This window comes from Manis javanica, chromosome 10, assembly GCF_040802235.1.
Source record: "Manis javanica isolate MJ-LG chromosome 10, MJ_LKY, whole genome shotgun sequence".
In the NCBI taxonomy this organism is placed as follows: domain Eukaryota; kingdom Metazoa; phylum Chordata; class Mammalia; order Pholidota; family Manidae; genus Manis; species Manis javanica.
In genome coordinates this window covers 101,478,871-101,497,969 of record NC_133165.1, presented here as the reverse complement: position 1 = coordinate 101,497,969, position 19,099 = coordinate 101,478,871, and the positions used below count along the sequence as shown (strand labels likewise).

Below are 19,099 nucleotides of genomic sequence, written 5' to 3'. Positions count from 1 at the left end.
TCTGGAACCGCTCTTTCGACCTCATCTCCAAATAACCCCATTCTAGTACGCCCCATTTAAAAATTTATAATTTTGACAAACAATTATCACTACCTGTGTGGACAACAGAAACAGTTACCACAAAGTAAGCCAAGTAACTTCTCCTTCCTCCCCACCCTGACCGAAAAACCAAAGTGCATCAGCGACTCTCAACCGGCTAACCCCTTCAGCCTCTTGAAATAGCTACTTCGCAAAAAAGTATGTCCAAGTCCATTGTGGATTACAAAGAACCATGTAAGCCTATTTGTGACTTTCCTCTAATTTACAGTCCCAGGAAAAGATTACAAAAACAAAAAACAAAAAACATTGTTTACATTGCCCAAGGGACTGGCCGAGTCTCGGCTTGCCAGGGCCCGGCTGGCGAGCAGAAGCAGAGTCTTCTGCACTAGCCAACCCTCCAAGGACGAGTGAAAGCTCTGCTGAGGCCCCAGCTGGGGACAGCTGCCTGGTGGCCCCCAAACTCCTCGACCCTGAGGCGCCCACAGGGTTTGCCCCCTGAGCAAAACAGCAGACCCCACCCAAAGAGACCACAAATGAACCCTCCCTGAGTTACTCCCCCTAGCTGCCCTAAGAATGACAATAAACCTGCCTTATGGGGACGAAGCATCCTCAGGCTCCTGTGCCAAACATCAGGAAAACATTTGGGCTCTCAGAGGATGCCATGAACAGTTGGCCCTTCAAGCAGCAAGGCAGCCAAACTCATTTGGTAGGAGGCCATTACCGTGGGTCTGATCTTCCCCAAACAGGGAGTTCACAATATACAGCGGGATTTTAATTTTCAAAACTCCATCCGGAAGAATGGGGTCATTATTATGTGAATGTAAGACTTTTTTATTTAGCATATAATGCTGTTGTCTCTGTCAGGAATTAAGACGGAATATATGTCAGAATGATTAATTGGAGTCTTCTGAATCAGTGGCTCATAAATTTTCTTCCATGCAGCCTGGAGATCAGTGCAGAAGACCCAGGCTCCCTACCACCCCAGGTTGGTAAGGGAGATGAGAGAAAACCAAGCTCAGGCGCCCCTGCTCTTGCCTGAGCCACAGCACTTTCACTTCTGTCTGCTCTATGTATGGCTGTAAGCGAGACTTGGTTTAGCAAAAAGGGCTACTATGACAAAAAGTACACAAAGAATTCAGGTGCATTTTAAGTTCCTGCAAGAAGTTCATGTAAGCCTGTTTTGCCCTCTGTTTTAATTCTAGGGCCAAAAAAAGTAGGTCCAAATCAAAATAAAACAAAATAAAACCAAACCAAAACCTACTTGCCAAGTAAAGAAGTCTAACTTTTTTGCAAATATCAAAAGAAATTTGACACATGGTGTACCCTCTGGGCCATGTCACAGGACAGATAAACATTTAGTTCATTTTCTGCCTCAGTTTAGTAGTTATTCTATAAGAAGAATTGATTGTTCTGGTCTCTCCAGGGTGTTAGGAGAGGGAGTCCTAGCATGGCGGTATTGTCAACAATTCTAAGTTCCAAGGCTTTTGGATGTAGTGACACTATTTCTTCATAGTCCTTATAAAATTCTAGAAAAGAGTGCTCAGAGGAGGCAAACCAATACTTATTTAGGACCTACTGTATGTCAGATGATATGCCAGGCACGTCTCACACATTATTTCATGTAGTTTTCAAACAATCCTTACACAGAAAATACTGTTATCCCCACTTTACAAGTGGGTAAACTGAGAGCCAGGAAGACTAAGTGACCTCTCTAGAGTTGCGTACCTGGTCTCCTACATCTATAAGGCACTTGGACTTTGCAGAGAATAGGTCTGAGTTTGAATTCTGGCTCTGCCACTCACTGCATGAATGACCTGACTCCCAACTCTGAATCTCAGTTTCCATATCTGTACAATGAGGAGTCCTTTCCAGACTTCAAAGCTCTTTGATGCTCAATCTGATGTTACAATGGAATCAGTTAATCAAAAGAGCAAACATTTGAGCCATCTTGCACATAAAACTTGTGCAGATTTGCAAAAAAGATTAAGAAAACCTAAAACATGATATTATTTTATTTAACATCTTAAGCAGCCTCTCAACTAAGCCAATATATAAGAAAAGGCTAGGGTTGGGCATAGACAAGGTCCTTGACTACAGATTTCTGAGAACCAGAGGATTAGTACAAAGTGTGTGGTGCATGAGTTAGTGCTAACAAGTGTGGTCGACTCCAGAGACACACTGGAATCCAGATGGACCTGTGGGGTCTGGAGCTGTTGGAGAAGCTTCAGGAAGAGTTGAGAGTGTGGTCAACTAGATATGGGGAGAGGAGAGGCTTCAGGGGGTTGGGTGAATCCGTGAAGGCAGCAGATTGCTCTCTCAAACCAGGCCACTTCGTGTTTGATTTTACAGACAAGCCCACAGGGTATGGCTCCAGCAGTAGGAGGGCGCCTCAGACAGGCATCGTAGATGAGTGCTGCTTTCGGAGCTGTGACCTGAGGAGGCTGGAGATGTACTGTGCACCCCTCAAGCCTGCCAAGGCCGCCCGTTCAGTCCGCGCACAGCGCCACACTGACATGCCCAAGGCTCAGAAGGTAAGTCAGCCCATGGGGGTATGAGAGGGGGACATCCTCAAGAGATCAGTATCTTTCATCTATGGGTGGGCCAAACAGATATTATGCCCATAGTCTCCTGGCTTATGGTCAAAAAAATCTCCATTTTCACCCTAAATGCCATCCCTTCCAACACACCACATAGCAAATTCTGCCTTCCACTGCTCTCAACAATCTGATAAGCTGAAGACAGCAGAGAACAGAGACTAAACATGGGCTGTAACACCAGACAAAACTGAAGTCCTAGCTTTGCCAATCACCAGCTGAGATTTGTTGGTCAAATAAAGTAATTTATCTAAACCTTAGTTTCATCAGTAAAAAGTAATGATGATATCTACTGTGTCAGGTCATTGTAAGACTTAAGTCGATGCACCTACAGTCCTTTTCATGTACCTGCACAGATTAACTGGTGGACAAGTGTTAAGGTCTGCTTACATGTAATTAATAACAAAGCATGTAGCCTTTCAAATCTTGGTATTCTGCAAAGCTGCAAAGAAAAAAAATAACTCTAAAATAGAAACTATTTGAAATTCACATTCAGTGGCAAACATAATTGAAGGGAAAGAAAACATTAAAAACAGATACTGCTGTTTGGTTCTAAGAATACCTAGAACTTTCTAATCATGACAATGTCCAGGTGTCTTTTTCTAAAAGCTAGACTTTAAACAAACTTTAGAGGTACTCTCTCTGCCATCAAAAGTACAGAGATCATCTAATGCACATTAGTCACTGGATAAATTTTGTTGAATGAGTGTGTGAATGAGTGAGCAAATGAATGTAATTGATTCAAATTTAGTCATTAAGTAGAAAGAATAAGAACTAAAGAGTAGGTGAAGGAGGAAAAGGAAAATGAAGAAAGATGAGTAAGGAAAGTAAAAGCTCTCACTTAGGTCTCCTTGGGGACTCTTTAAAAACAAAACAAAACAAAAAGGCTGTGGTTTTAATCTTTGGAGCCAACACTAGCATTGTACGGAAAGCACAGGATGAGAGACCAAGAAGTTCACAATGACACCTCAGCTGAGGCTAGAAAGGAACAAGGGGCTTAGCAGAGATGTGACTCAGGAGCCACCTTGAGTGATGCAAAGGAACTGGGCCCAGCCTGGTGCACAGAAAACACAGTAGCCAGTGGGTAAGTCTGGGAGCAGGCACCACAGAGGTAATTCTTAAGTGACTGCTGGAAAGTGTGCTTAAGAGGGTGAAGGTAGGTTAATTATTTCTCTTCCTAGGTAACCCAGTACCTCTCAGTTTCTAGCTGGGGAGGGAGTCAGGGGTTAGAGATGTGTCCCCGAGTTCTGGAATGTTGTGTATTGTGGCTGAGGTCTAGACATCCCTCCAGCATCAGTGCTGTCTCCTACATCGTACGGAGCCCAGGCAGCCTGGGCTGACCCAAAGGTACTGTCTTCCGGGACACCAAGGGAACCGCCTGTTCTCAATGCAATTATTTTTGTGATGTTTACAGTATCATCCCCCATCTACCAACAAGAAAACGAAGTCTCAGAGGAGAAGGCAAGGTGGGCCAAAGACACACCCAGGAGGGGAGCAGAAGGAGGGGACGGAAGCAAGTCAGCAGATGAAAGGAAAGAAGAAAGAGCAGAGAAGGGAGACTGGAGCTAGAAACTGAACACAGAGGCATAAAAGGAAAATGGAGGAGAGAAGGAGTAAGCAGACAGGCAAGGACCGGGAGAGAGAAGCAGACAGCAAAAAGGAAAAGTGGGGAATGCTATAGAGACATGAAGAAAAGTAGGCCCGGTGAAGCTAGCTAATGCCTGTGATGGAAAGAGAAGTCACCTGTTGTAGAGTTTGGCGTGGAGAAAATGCAAAAGAAAAACATAATGCCCAAGACAACCCAAAGAGAGACTGGCTACAGGGAAAAAAGAACAGAAAGTATAAAAAAGCAAATAAGACACAACATTCCCCTCCCTGCAAAAACATAGTTAAGTAAGAGCAAAAGAGTTAAGATAAAAATCAAGGCCTTGATACACATTTAAAAATTTTGTGCATATGTACTATGGAAGAACTGTCCATATGCCAATAAAGGTCCAAAGTTAAATATTAGCCCGAAATTCTCAACAAGACTGAATTGTGTCATAGAAGTTCCCAGATTTCCTTTCCTGCAGTGTCACTGGAAGCTGCACTTCTTAGTCAAGTCCAGGTTTGGGCCAAAGGGCATCCACTATTTGCCTAAAGGCCTGTGAGGCCTGTGAGGTAACCTATGAAAGGTCACTGACCTTTTCTTTTTTTTTTTTTTTTTTTTTTTTTTTTTTTTTGAGAGGGCATCTCTCATATTTATTGATCAAATGGTTGTTAACAACAATAAAATTCAGTATAGGGGGGTCAATGCTCAATGTACAATCATTAATCCATCTCAAGCCTAATTCTCGTCAGTCTCCAATCTTCTGAAGCATAACGAACAAGTTCTTACATGGTGAACGAATTCTTACATAGTGAATAAATTCTTACATGGTGAACAGTACAAGGGCATTCATCACAGAAACTTTCGGTTTTGATCATGCAATATGACCTATAAACCATCAGGTCAAATATGAATATTCATTTGATTTTTGTACTTGATTTATATGTTGATCCCACATTTCTCCTATTATTATTATTATTTTTCTTTTTAATAAAATGCTGAAGTGGTAGGTAGATGCAAGATAAAGGTAGAAAACATAGTTTAGTGCTGTAAGAAGGCAAATATAGATGATCAGATGATCAGGTGTGTGCCTATGGACTAAGTATTAATCCAGGCTAGACAAGGGCAGCAAGACATCCACGGATGCAGAAGATTTCTCTCAAAGCAGGGGGGGTGAGGTTCTGAGCCTCACCTCTGTTGATCCCCAAATTCTCACCTGATGGCCCCCCTGCGACTGTGCCTGTCTTAGGTTGTTCCTCCCTTGAGGAATCTTACCCGTCTCTGGCTAACCAGTCATCTTCCGGGGCCATACAGGGAAATGTAAAGTTGGTAAGTGAGAGAGAAGCCATATTGTTTGCAAAGGTTAGCTTTTTACTTCTTTGCAGATTTATGCCCTGTGGCTTCTATGCCCAGCACTTGTCTCGAGGTATCTTTACCACCTGGAGGAATTATGATACTCGGTAAATTCGATATGAGGCACGAATTCTATTTAAGGTTTGTAATTAGGAAGGAAGAAGAAAAGCTATAGATGTAGCATATGAAGGAAACTTGGGAGGATTGATTATTTCTTTGACATATCTTCTTGTATAGTACCTTAAGTATGTATAGGTTTTAAACTACTAACTAATTTGCACACACATATTAACATAATAGGAATACGGTGACATAAACAAAGCAAATCTATAATTACCATCCATCTCCAGTGAAGCCAAGAAAACCATTTAGGCACCCTAGGCATTTGTGAAAATTTATCTATGATATGATGGATATTGTCCAACTGTACTTGAACCATCAGACAAATTAAAGCAGCCCATTTCTGGGATCTGTTCACATCCCATATGTTCTTTTAACCATAGATAGTCTATAGTCATGAGATTTTGGGGTGCTACAACTTGCACCCCTCCCAACTCCTGGTTGAGTTCCAACAGTACAGATCCAGTCAAATTCGTTGTCTCACTGTATGCACATGCCAGCCTAGACATCTCCCTCCTCCTTCTTATGGCAAGTCCAGGAGACGGTGGGCTGGATGCAGCCACAACCGCAGCATCGTCCGGATCCCTGTGGAGGCTTTTTGATGATCATCCCCCGGCACGAGTCCTCCAGAGAGTGCTGATGCCGGAAGCTCCTCCTCATATCGTATCTTAGTTCATTTTCTGGGTATCCAAGCTAGGCCTTGATCTTCTGTGTAGAAACAAACAGACCCTTTGCCCACACTTTGACATGCCCTCTATACCACTGTGCAGAACTCATTGGAGGTCAGCACACAGTAACTGCTTTTTTTTTTTTTTTTTTAAATTAAGAGAAAGGAATATTATCAGAAAAGAGTACCTCCATAGCTGATCATCTGACACCCTTTAAGTGATCAACATTAAGGATATTTAAAGCATGCGTTGATCTTTGATTTACCAATAGTTTTATCCTGTTAAGGAGTAATCCCCCTTTTCTTTCTTTCTTTCTTTTTTTTTTTAAATTTTTAATCTACACTTACCTGAAGAATACTATGTTTACTATGCTCTCCCCTATATCAGGTCCCCCCTAACAACCACATTACGGTTACTGTCCATCAGCTTAGCAAAATGTGGTAGAGTCACTACTTGTCCTCTCTGTGTTGTGCAGCCCACCCTCCCCTTTCTCCCTCCCCCCCATGCATGCTAATCTTAATACCCCCCTTCTTCTTCCCCCCCCTTATCCCTCCCTGCCCACCCATCCTCCCCAGTTCCTTTCCCTTTGGTACCTGTTAGTCCATTTTTGGGTTCTGTAATTCTGCTGCTGTTTTGTTCCTTCAGTTTTTCCTTTGTTCCTATACTCCTCAGATGAGGGAAATCATTTGGTATTTCTCTTTCTCCGCTTGGCTTATTTCACTGAGCATAATACTCTCCAGCTCCATCCATGTTGCTGCAAATGGTTGGATTTTTCCACTTCTTATGGCTGAGTAGTATTCCATTGTGTATATGTACCACATCTTCTTTATCCATTCATCTACAGATGGACATTTAGGTTGCTTCCAATTCTTGGCTATTGTAAATAGTGCTGCGATAAACATAGGAGTGCATCTGTCTTTCTCAAACTTGATTGCTGCGTTCTTAGGGTAAATTCCTAGGAGTGGAATTCCTGGGTCAAATGGTAGGTCTGTTTTGAGCATTTTGATGCACCTCCATACTGCTTTCCACAATGGTTGAACTAATTTACATTCCCACCAGCAGTGTAGGAGGGTTCCCCTTTCTCCACAGCCTCGCCAACATTTGTTGTTGTTTGTCTTTTGGATGGCAGCTATCCTTACTGGTGTGAGGTGATACCTCATTGTAGTTTTAATTTGCATTTCTCTGATAATTAGCGATGTGGAGCATCTTTTCATGTGTCTCTTGGCCATCTGTATTTCTTTTTTGGAGAACTGTCTGTTCAGTTCCTCTGCCCATTTTTTAATTGGGTTATTTGTTTTTTGTTTGTTGAGGCGTGTGAGCTCTTTATATATTCTGGACGTCAAGCCTTTATCAGATCTGTCATTTTCAAATATATTCTCCCATACTGTAGGGTTCCTTTTTGTTCTATTGATGGTGTCTTTCGCTGTACAGAAGCTTTTCAGCTTAATGTAGTCCCACTTGCTCATTTTTGCTGTTGTTTTCCTTGCCCGGGGAGATATGTTCAAGAAGAGATCACTCATGTTTACATCTAAGAGGTTTTTGCCTATGTTTTTTTCCAAGAGTTTAATGGTTTCGTGACTTACATTCAGGTCTTTGATCCATTTTGAGTTTACCTTTGTATATGGGGTTAGACAATGGTCCAGTTTCATTCTCCTACATGTAGCTGTCCAGTTTTGCCAGCACCATCTGTTGAAGAGACTGTCATTTTGCCATTGTATGTCCATGGCTCCTTTATCAAATATTAATTGACCATATATGTTTGGGTTAATTTCTGGGGTTTCTAATCTGTTCCACTGGTCTGTGGCTCTGTTCTTGTGCCAGTACCAAATTGTCTTGATTACTATGGCTTTGTAGTAGAGCTTGAAGTTGGGGAGTGAGATCCCCCCTACTTTATTCTTCTTTTTCAGGATTGCTTTGGCTATTCGGGGTCTTTGGTGTTTCCATATGAATTTTTGAATTATTTGTTCCAATTCATTGAAGAATGTTGCTGGTAATTTGAGAGGGATTGCATCAAATTTGTATATTGTTTTCGGCAGGATGGCCATTTTGACGATATTAATTCTTCCTAGCCATGAGCATGGGATGAGTTTCCATTTATTAGTGTCCCCTTTAATTTCTCTTAAGAGTGACTTGTAGTTTTCAGAGTATAAGTCTTTCACTTCCTTGGTTAGGTTTATTCCTAGGTATTTTATTCTTTTTGATGCAATGGTGAATGGAATTGTTTTCCTGATTTCTCTTTCTATTGATTCGTTGTTAGTGTATAGGAAAGCTACAGATTTCTGTGTGTTGATTTTGTATCCTGCAACTTTGCTGTATTCCGATATCAGTTCTAGTAGTTTTGGAGTGGAGTCTTTAGGGTTTTTTATGTACAGTATCATATCATCTGCAAATAGTGACAGTTTAACTTCTTCTTTACCAATCTGGATTCCTTGTATTTCTTTGTTTTGTCTGATTGCCGTGGCTAGGACCTCCAGTACTATGTTAAATAACAGTGGGGAGAGTGGGCATCCCTGTCTGGTTCCCGATCTCAGTGGAAATGCTTTCAGCTTCTCGCTGTTCAGTATAATGCTGGCTGTGGGTTTATCATATATGGCCTTTATTATGTTGAGGTACTTGCCCTCTATTCCCATTTTGCTGAGAGTTTTTATCATGAATGGATGTTGAATTTTGTCAAATGCTTTTTCAGCATCTATGGAGATGATCATGTGGTTTTTGTCTTTCTTTTTGTTGATGTGGTGGATGATGTTGATGGATTTTCGAATGTTGTACCATCCTTGCATCCCTGGGATGAACCCCACTTGGTCATGGTGTATGATCCTTTTGATATACTGTTGAATTCTGTTTGCTAATATTTTATTGAGTATTTTTGCATCTACATTCATCAGGGATATTGGTCTGTAATTTTCTTTTTTGGTGGGGTCTTTTCCTGGTTTTGGTATTAGGGTGATGTTGGCTTCATAGAATGAGTTTGGGAGTATTCCCTCTTCTTCTATTTTGTGGAACACTTTAAGGAGAATGGGTATTATGTCTTCTCTGTGTGTCTGATAAAATTCCGAGGTAAATCCGTCCGGCCCCGGGGTTTTGTTCTTGGGTAGTTTTTTGATTACTGTTTCAATTTCTTTGCTTGTAATTGGTTTGTTTAACTTTTGTGTTTCTTCCTTGGTCAGTCTTGGGAGGTTGTATTTTTCTAGGAAGTTGTCCATTTCTTCTAGGTTTTCCAGCTTGTTGGCATATAGGTTTTCATAGTAGTCTTTAATAATTCTTTGTATTTCTGTGGAATCTGTCGTGATTTTTCCATTCTCATTTCTGATTATGTTGATATGTGTTGACTCTCTTTTTCTCTTAATAAGTTGGGCTAGAGGCTTATCTATTTTGTTTATTTTCTCAAAGAACCAGCTCTTGGTTTCGTTGATTTTTGCTATTGTTTTATTCTTCTCAATTTTGTTTATTTCTTCTCTGATCTTTATTATGTCCCTCCTTCTGCTGACTTTAGGCCTCATTTGTTCTTCTTTTTCCAGTTTTAATAGTTGTGATGTTAGACTATTCATTTGGGATTGTTCTTCCTTCTTCAAGTGTGCCTGGATTGCTATATACTTTCCTCTTAAGACTGCTTTCGCTGCATCCCACAGAAGTTGGGGCTTAGTGTTGTTGTTGTCATTTGTTTCTATATATTCCTTGATCTCTATTTTGATTTGTTCATTGATCCATTGATTATTTAGTAGCATGTTGTTAAGCCTCCATGTGTTTGTGAGCCTTTTTGTTTTCTTTGTAGAATTTATTTCTACTTTCATACCTTTGTGGTCTGAAAAATTGGTTGGTAGAATTTCAATATTGTGGAATTTACTGAGGCTCTTTTTGTGAGCTAGTATGTGGTCTATTCTGGAGAATGTTCCATGTGCACTTGAGAAGAATGTATATCCTGTTGCTTTTGGATGTAAAGTTCTATAGATGTCTATTAGGTCCATCTGTTCTAGTGTGTTGTTCAGTGCCTGTGTGTCTTTACTTATTTTCTGCCCGGTGGATCTATCCTTTGGGGTGAGTGGTGTGTTGAAGTCTCCTACAATGAATGCATTGCAGTCTATTTCCCTCTTTAGTTCTGTTAGTATTTGCTTCACATATGCTGGTGCTCCTGTATTGGGTGCATATATATTTAGAATGGTTATATCCTCTTGTTGGACTAAGCCCTTTATCATTATGTAGTGGCCTTCTTTATCTCTTGTTACTTTCTTTGTTTTGAAGTCTATTTTGTCTGATATTAGTACTGCAACCCCTGCTTTCTTCTCACTGTTGTTTGCCTGAAATATGTTTTTCCATCCCTTGACTTTTAGTCTATGCTTATCTTTGGGTTTAAGGTGAGTTTCTTGTAAGCAGCATATAGATGGGTCTTGCTTTTTTATCCATTCTATTACTCTGTGTCTTTTGATTGGTGCATTAAGTCCATTTACATTTAGGGTGACTATTGAAAGATATGTACTTATTGCCATTGCAGGCTTTAGATTCGTGGTTACCAAAGGTTCAAGGTTAGCTTCTTTAGTATCTTACTGCCTAACTTAGCTCACTTATTGAGCTGTTATATACACTGTCTGGAGAGTCTTTTCTTCTCTGCCTTCTTATTCCTCCTCCTCCATTCTTCATATGTTGTGTGTTTTGTTCTGTGCTCTTTTTAGGGGTGCTCCCATCTAGAGCAGTCCCTGTAGGATGCCCTGTAGAGGTGGTTTGTGGGAAGCAAATTCCCTCAGCTTTTGCTTGTCTGGGAATTGTTTGATCCCACCATCATATTTAAATGATAGTCGTGCTGGATACAGTATCCTTGGTTCAAGGCCCTTCTGTTTCATTGCATTAAGTATATCATGCCATTCTCTTCTGGCCTGTAGGGTTTCTGTTGAGAAGTCTGATGTTAGCCTGATTGGTTTTCCTTTATAGGTGACCTTTTTCTCTCTAGCTGCCTTTAAAACTCTTTCCTTGTCCTTGATCCTTGCCATTTTAATTATTATGTGTCTTGGTGTTGTCCTCCTTGGATCCTTTCTGTTGGGGGTTCTGTATAATTCCATGGTCTGTTCGATTATTTCCTCCCCCAGTTTGGGGAAGTTTTCAGCAATTATTTCTTCAAAGACACTTTCTATCCCTTTTCCTCTTTCTTCCTCTTCTGGTATCCCTATAATACGAATGTTTTTCCTTTTGTATTGGTCACATATTTCTCTTAGTGTTGTTTCATTCCTGGAGATCCTTTTATCTCTCTCTATGTCAGCTTCTATACGTTCCTGTTCTCTGGCTTCTATTCCTTCAATGGCCTCTTGCATCTTATCCATTCTGCTTATAAATCCTTCCAGGGATTGTTTCACTTCAGTGATCTCTTTCCTGACATCTGTGATCTCCTTCCGGACTTCATCCCACTGCTCTTGCATTTTTCTCTGCATCTCATCCCATTGCTCTTGCATTTTTTTCTGCATCTCTGTCAGCATGTTCATGATTTTTATTTTGAATTCTTTTTCAGGAAGACTAGTTAGGTCTGTCTCCTTCTCAGGTGTTGTCTCTGTGATCTTTGTCTGCCTGTAGTTTTGCCTTTTCATGGTGATAGAGATAGTTTGCAGAGCTGGTACAAGTGACCGCTGGAAGAGCTTCCCTTCTTGTTGGTTTGTAGCCTTTTCCTGGGAGAATAGCGACCTTTAGTTGCTTGTGCTGGGCAGCTGTGCACAGACAGGGCTTCTGCTTCCTGCCCAGTTGCTTTGGGGTTTATCTCCGCTGTTGCTGTGGGCTTGGCCTGGCTGGGGCTGTTCCTCCAAAATGGTGGAGCCCCGTTGGAGGGGGAGCAGCCAGGAGACTATTTATCTCCGTAAGGGGCCTCTGTGCTCCCTGCTGCCCAGGGGGTTAGAGTGCCCAGAGATCCCCAGATTCCCTGCTTCTGGTCTAAGTGACCTGTCCTGCCCCTTTAAGATTTCCAAAAAGCACTCTCCAAACCAAAACAACAGCAGCAACAATGAGAGAGGGAACAGAAACAAAGAGAAAAAAAAAAGGAAAAAAAAGGAAAAAACAAGCGATTTTTTTTTTTTTTTTTTTTTTTTGTCCTCAGGTGCCGGTCCCAGGCACCCGCTCACTGGTCCTGCTGCCCTGTCTCCCTAGCACCAGGGTCCCTGTCCTTTCAAGGCTTCCAAAAAGCACCCACCCACCGGTCCCGCAGGGAAGGAATGCTCAATATTCTTTGTCCTCAGGCACTGGTCCCACGCACCCGCTCACCAGTCCCGCCGCCCTGCCTCCCTAGCACCGGGGTCCCTGTCCCTTCAAGGCTTCCAAAAAGCACTCGGCAAAAAGAGAGAAAAAAAAGGGGAAAAACGCGCGATTTCTTCCGTCCTCAGGTGCTGGTCTCAGGCACCCACCCACCGGTCCCACAGGGAAAAATGCGGGATATTCTTTGTCCTCAGGTGCCGGTCCCAGGCACCCGCTCACCAGTCCCGCCGCCCTGCCTCCCTAGCACCGGGGTCCCTGTCCCTTTTAGGCTTCCAAAAAGCACTCGCAGAAAAGAGAAAAAAAAAAGGGGAAAAACGCGCGATTTCCTCTGTCCTCAAGTGCTGGTCTCAGGCACCCGCCCACCGGTCCCGCAGGGAAAAACGGGGGATATTCTTTGTCCTCAGGCGCCGGTCCCAGCCACCCGCTCACCAGTCCCGCCACCGTGCCTCCCTAGCACTGGGGTCCCCGTCCCTTCAAGGCTTCCAAAAAGCGCTCGCCAAAAAGAGAGAAAAAAAAAAGGGGGAAAAACGCGCGACCTCCTCCGTCCTCAGGCACTGGTCTCAGGCACCCGCCCCCAGGTCTCGCAGGGAGAAACGCGGGATATTCTTTGTCCTCCGGCGCCGTTCCCAGGCACCTCCTCACCGGTCCCGCCACCCTGCCTCCCCAGCAACGGGGGCCCGTCCCTCTAAGGCTTCCAAAAAGCGCTCGCCAAAAAAAAAAAAAAACCGCTCCGGTTTCTCTCCACCCGCCGGGAGCCGGGGGGAGGGGTGCTTGGGTCCCGCCGGGCTGGGGCTTGTATCTTACCCCCTTCACAAGGCGCTGGGTTCTTGCAGGTGTGGATGTGGTCTGGATGTTGTCCTGTGTCCTGTGGTCTCTATTTTAGGAAGATTTTTCTTTGTTATATTTTCATAGCTCTATGTGTTTTTGGGAGGAGATTTCCACTGCTCTACTCACGCCGCCATCTTGGCTCCGCCCCCTCGACCTTTTCTTTTTTTGAACTTTGTATTCAGACATAAAAGATGTGGTAGTCTGCTGGGCTGCCATAAAAAAGTACCACAGACTAGGTAGCTTAAAGCCAGAAATTTATTTTCACACAGTTCTGGAAGCTGGATCCAGATCAAGGTGTTGACCCCATTTTAACAAAATTACCACTATAAAGACCCTATCTCTAAATATGGTCACATTTTAGGTACTGGGGGTTAGGATCTAATACATGAATTTTTGGTGGGGTTGGGGCAGGTGTTGCTGAGGGTGGACACAATTCAACCCATAACAGAAAACTTCTGAGGTCTGATTACTGCCTTGTGATTCCATCTCCTTTAAAATTCTCTTTCTCTCTCATACACACATAGAGACACACATACACACACACACACACACACACACACACACACACACACAAATTTAGATTTTTAGATATAAAAGCCTATGAGTTTCTGCTTCATGGAAATACTAGGATTATGTTATATCAGAGCTGCAAAGGGGCATCAGAAATTAGTCAGTTCAATCCTTTCATTTTAAAGACAAAGATACTAAGATCCAGAAATGAGTAAATGTGTGCTTGAGTTCTAAGCTGCCCTACTCCTAGCCAGCAGAGAACAACACACAATGGACTAAAAAGGAATCCAAAAGGAAAATATGGGACAGAAATGGTCACATGAAACCTTCCATTCATTTATTATTTTTCCACCAGAAGAAAGGGCATGAATGAGAACAAGGGTGTTGAATTTCCTTCAGGATAAAAAAAAAAAGCTAAGTAGAATCACAGAATGTGGATCTTATAAATCTTCTCCCTTAGCTTCTTTGATTTAGTCAGTAGGGTTAGAATCTTCATAGATAATAAAACAAAAAGTCTTAAGATCATCGAAAGTGTGAATTATAAGAGTTGAGAAAGGTAATAAAGGGAGAAGTAGTCAGACAAGCAAATGATGACACTTGGGTAAGAAGATGACTAAACCAAGATGTGTTTCATCGAAGTAGCCTGCTTTGAAGATGTCACGGTATAAGAGTCTGCTTTCAGCCTGGTCCTTCATGCCCCTGCCATGCTTTCTACTTTGGGGTCATACTTCCTCATGGTTCACTGGAAACTTGGGATATATAATATAACAACAACAACAACAACAACAACAACAACAATAATAATAATAATATAATATAATATAATATAATATAATATAATATAATATAATATAATATAATATAATATAATATAATAATATAATATAATAACAAGGAAATGCCCACGGCTGAATCCAGGAGGAACATGTCCAGTCAGAAGCATATGGAAGCCCCAGATGGAAGCCAAGCCATTGCTGCTGAGGTTGCAAAGTGGATCCTGGCTTATCAGAACAGAAAAAAGTCAGTCTGGTGCCTGAGCCCCTCTAGCCAACCCCTTATTCAGGAGATTCTGAGTTCTTCAGCTAAGACATCCATGGTTTGACACCAGCCTCAGGAGCAAGTAGATACTTACTGTAACCACCACCGGAGAGAAGCCTGCAAACACAGGTGGCACTTCAAGGGACTACAGTTTGGTGGAAGAATTAATAGTTCATGTCCTTTGGAAAGGTTCCTTAGAAGATTACCTCTTCCCTCTTTCATTGATTCCTGAGTAAATGTCGATTACGACTCAAGGGTTTGGATAAACTATAATTACTGAGTGACAAATTTCATTCAAAAGAAATAAGGCATAGACTTTAAAAGAAAAAAAAAGCAATAGAACTCTCTAGCTGAAGAATGCTTAATTCCCAGACTATGGATTAAAACACATTTCTTTATGGAATGGCTTTTATCAACTCTAAAGCAATCATCTTGAATGCCTGTATGCGATTTCTGAATGGTATGAACTGAGTAAACAGGGAGACCGATCATTGTCTTTCCATTTCCTTCTTTCTAGTATTAATACTCAGCACCTAGTGATACATGGTATATAATGCTAGATGGATGGATGAATGGATGGGTGGATAAACAAATGAATGATATGAGCAGCTGAATAGTGGTAAAGACCATAAAAGTAAGTAGCACTACTGAGATAAAATGATTCCTCGTCTTGCCTAAGATAGTGAGGCAACTGTAGCATAAAACAGGGAAGGCAAAGCAATCATGCTTATGTGAATCTTGCATGTTTGAAATTTTCTTCTCCAGCCTAAACTGAAATCTTCTAAAGGTAGCAACTGACTGAGAACTCTATAGTGAATGTTACGTACATATTAGTCCCCTTAATGCTTTGTTGAAGTAGGCAGAGTATTAATCATCATTCAGAATTATAGTGTTTCATCTGTTTCCCTCAGGGCAAACTGACGGTTGTGTACGAAACTAATGGAAATATGTAAGGAATCATGACCCTGAAATAAAATTACTGAAAAATATTCAGTACCTGCAATGTGCAAACCTCTATATTAGCATAAAGGAGAGTCATAAAGATTGGAGAGGCAATAAAATGTAGTGGCTAAGAGTACAGATCCTAAAGTCCCTCACCCTGCCTGGGTTCAGATCCTGGCTCTCACTTACTGGCTGTGTGGCCTTGGGAAAACCATGTAATTTACATGTGCCTCAGCTTCCTTATCTGTCAAACAGGGATAATAACTGAATCTACCTCATACAGTTGCGAGGATTTATTGAGATAATACATATAAATGTCTATGTGAGCATGTGGATGCACAAATATATATTATAGTGCTTAATAATAGTGTCTGGCACACCATAATCACTACGATAGTTTAAGTTAATATTATTTTATCTCCTTCTAAAAATTAGAGCCATCTGAAAAAAACAGATCTCAAGTGGAAGCAAATCTCCTATTACTAAAGACTTCAAGCCCAAGTGTGCCAACACTTTTTGGCAATGTGCTCGTAGAGTTTCAAACACATGATAGGAGAACAGAACTCAATGACCTGAGACCCCTTTCAACACAGAGAACCCCAATTCTATGAATAATTCCAACTTAAATGGAAGCTCTGCTCTCCCACATGAGGAATTGTTAATTTCTATTTCAAGGTCATAGAATGAACTTTCTGAAAACCACCATTTTTCTCAACCAGTTAAAATCAAATGCAATACGTGTTTTATTTCATGGTGCCTGAGGAAAATTTAATTGTAGCATGAATTCCAGCTCTTACTAGTTTTAAGTAAAATTGCCAAAACAAATAGAAATGTGGGATGTTTCCGGGCTCACACAGCTTCCGGGACATTTCAGTTTCTAGGGCTGCCGATCCAGTGCCTTTCACAAGCATTTGATCTTCTTTCAAATATCTCTTGAAAACAAACAAAACCTCATACAGCTTCTAATGTGTGTTCTGTTAGGATGCAATGGTGGAAAAGGAGGGGAAAAAAATCGCTCCTAAAGAGACCCTCTCCATGGCTCCTCTCCATGCCTGCCCACCTCCCTCCCATCAAGCACCAACAGGAAACAATGTTCTCTTTAAGTAATACATTTTGCAGTTTCTCAAGTCTGTTAGCATGTTAGCATCCGTGAGGGAAAATGAGGTTTATTCTTTTTGCTTGTGTATCTGAAGGGACTAGAGCTTTTGGCAATATTTACTAGATAACAGGGAGCTAATTTTAATCCAAGGGCAAAGTTGATAGTCTGAGTTTAAGTGAAAGCCTTTGGTAGCAATGAAAAGATAAATCATTTTAGATGAAGCAGAAGGTTCTTTTATGAGGTTTGGAATATCCACTGTAGAATTCCTCAGGCTGTATGCTCATCTCAGTGATCAAAAGCCCAACTACTGATTCTCTTTGAAAATCAGTGATGGTATTTATTGACCTCAGCTAGACAAGTCCACTAAGGAAGGAGCAGATGAGGTAATCAAAATTCTTCAGTGGCCACTAAACTTCCAGATTTACAAGGTCAAAATCAGCTTCTGCATCCTCAAAAGCCTAGTTGAAATCTGAGCACCTTTTCCTGATGCCCACATATTTGGGGTTCATCTTTAATGGGACTCCTTTAAAGCCTTTTTTGCTACCTTACTCTTACTTTTATCCAGCAACCTTAAGATATGATTTAGAAATATAGACTTACATTACACTCAAGCAGAGAGAAATGGAAATTAAGAGCAGGGAAATTAGGAGAGATATGGGGCAACAGGTCTATGAGTCCATGTCTAAACCTTCTGGAGAACAGCTAAGAAAGTTCTCACCATACAAGGAACACAATTACAGCTCTAATGGGCTATTGCTAGATAAGTAACAAGAGCTAGAAAACATTCTGGAAAATTCCCATCTTTATTTTATTAACTAAAATGGTTCCATTGGTCAGGAAACTAACCCTTTTGAAAAAGTGAAGATTTGATAGAAAAGAATGCTAAAGGTGTATCTAACTAATTTTAATTCCAAGTATCATTGGTAATAATTTGCAATCTACAATTAATTACAGCAAATATTTTTTGGAAAAAGGGCATTACTTTCTCTTCCTTGTGTGTGTATGAGTGTGCACATGTGTGTATGTGTGCATGTGTTTGTATAGTTTTGTGTTCTAGCATCATTGTAACCCCCTAGGGAATTGGGGTGAATCATTTTCCAAACTTTTAGGTAAATACAGTTTCCTGGCTTTTCTTTCACTGAAGGTAAATTCTTGTGTAAATTAATCATCATTCAGGAGAAACTGCATTCCTTTGTCTTCTCGAAGGTCTGGTTCCAGTCCTGAATGAATTATTCAGGAAATAAAGGGGATGTTATTGAAGGAGCAGAAAGAAGTTTTGTTGTTTTGTTTTGTTTTCTATTGTATCTTCTAAGAATCCGGGGACTTTAGCCACTTCCAATCTGATCTACAGAGAGTGGCTCTCCAGGTCAGAAACCAGTAACTATCACGTAGAACCAATCTGCAATTTCAGAAACTTTCAGGTCTAACTCCTGACCCAGCACAAGCAGTGGTCAGTGCATCTAGACAGCCGTCCTTCCAGCATGTCCTGCCCCTACTTCCGTTGGAGATGCGGATCACTGGCAAAAAAAACCAAGTGTCTTTTCCACCACTGTTCCCTTCCATAACAATAAATCTCTAACTTCCTCTATTCACTCTCGCATAAGCTTTTGCTCCCACTGCATCGAAAAAAGAAACATATATTTATTTGAGCAGGTGTAAGTCACTGCTGCTCGGGAAAGGAGGAAGCAGTGGTTTATACTATCCTCCTTGGCTCCTTTAACTGGCAGGGTCAGAATTTTTATAGAAAGGTGGGAATGTAAAGAGCAAGACACGTAAGAAAAGCCAGGCATGGTGGCAACTCTTCTGTGGTAAAATCACTCCAAAGTTCTCAATGGAAGACCAAGATATTTTACCTCAAGCCCAAACTGGCCAAATGGCCCAGGTGTCATTCACATGCCAAACGTTCTTACAAAACTCTGTGTCAAACATATGAATATTCACATGGGGCTTTTGGTCTGGCCAACATTAAGAGGTCACATAATCGAAGACCAAGCAGCCTGCCCTCTGAAAATATGATGTGCCATTTTCACAGATGCAGATAACAATTATGGCAAGACAAAAATTCCAAATGATTAGGAGCAAGACCATGGCAGGT

At 41.4% G+C, this 19,099-nt stretch overlaps 1 protein-coding gene and 1 long non-coding RNA gene across 7 annotated transcripts in view; one reads left to right on the top strand and one right to left on the bottom strand.

The window, feature by feature from the left end:
- LOC118970314 (uncharacterized) overlaps positions 1–19,099 on the bottom strand; it is a 396,329-nt gene that overhangs the window by 250,508 nt on the left and 126,722 nt on the right. The window lies entirely within an intron of this gene.
- Positions 1–19,099, top strand: part of IGF1 (insulin like growth factor 1) — an 86,459-nt gene that overhangs the window by 50,861 nt on the left and 16,499 nt on the right. For 2 of the 5 annotated variants that reach the window (XM_017681382.3, XM_017681388.3), the window contains exon 3: positions 2,389–2,570. In XM_017681382.3, the coding sequence (XP_017536871.1) occupies positions 2,389–2,570 (182 nt within the window). Of the gene's footprint in view, positions 1–2,388; positions 2,571–4,047; positions 4,652–19,099 lie in introns of those variants that run through there. The other 3 variants (XM_073213724.1, XM_017681378.3, XM_017681371.3) reach the window with 3 other exon arrangements.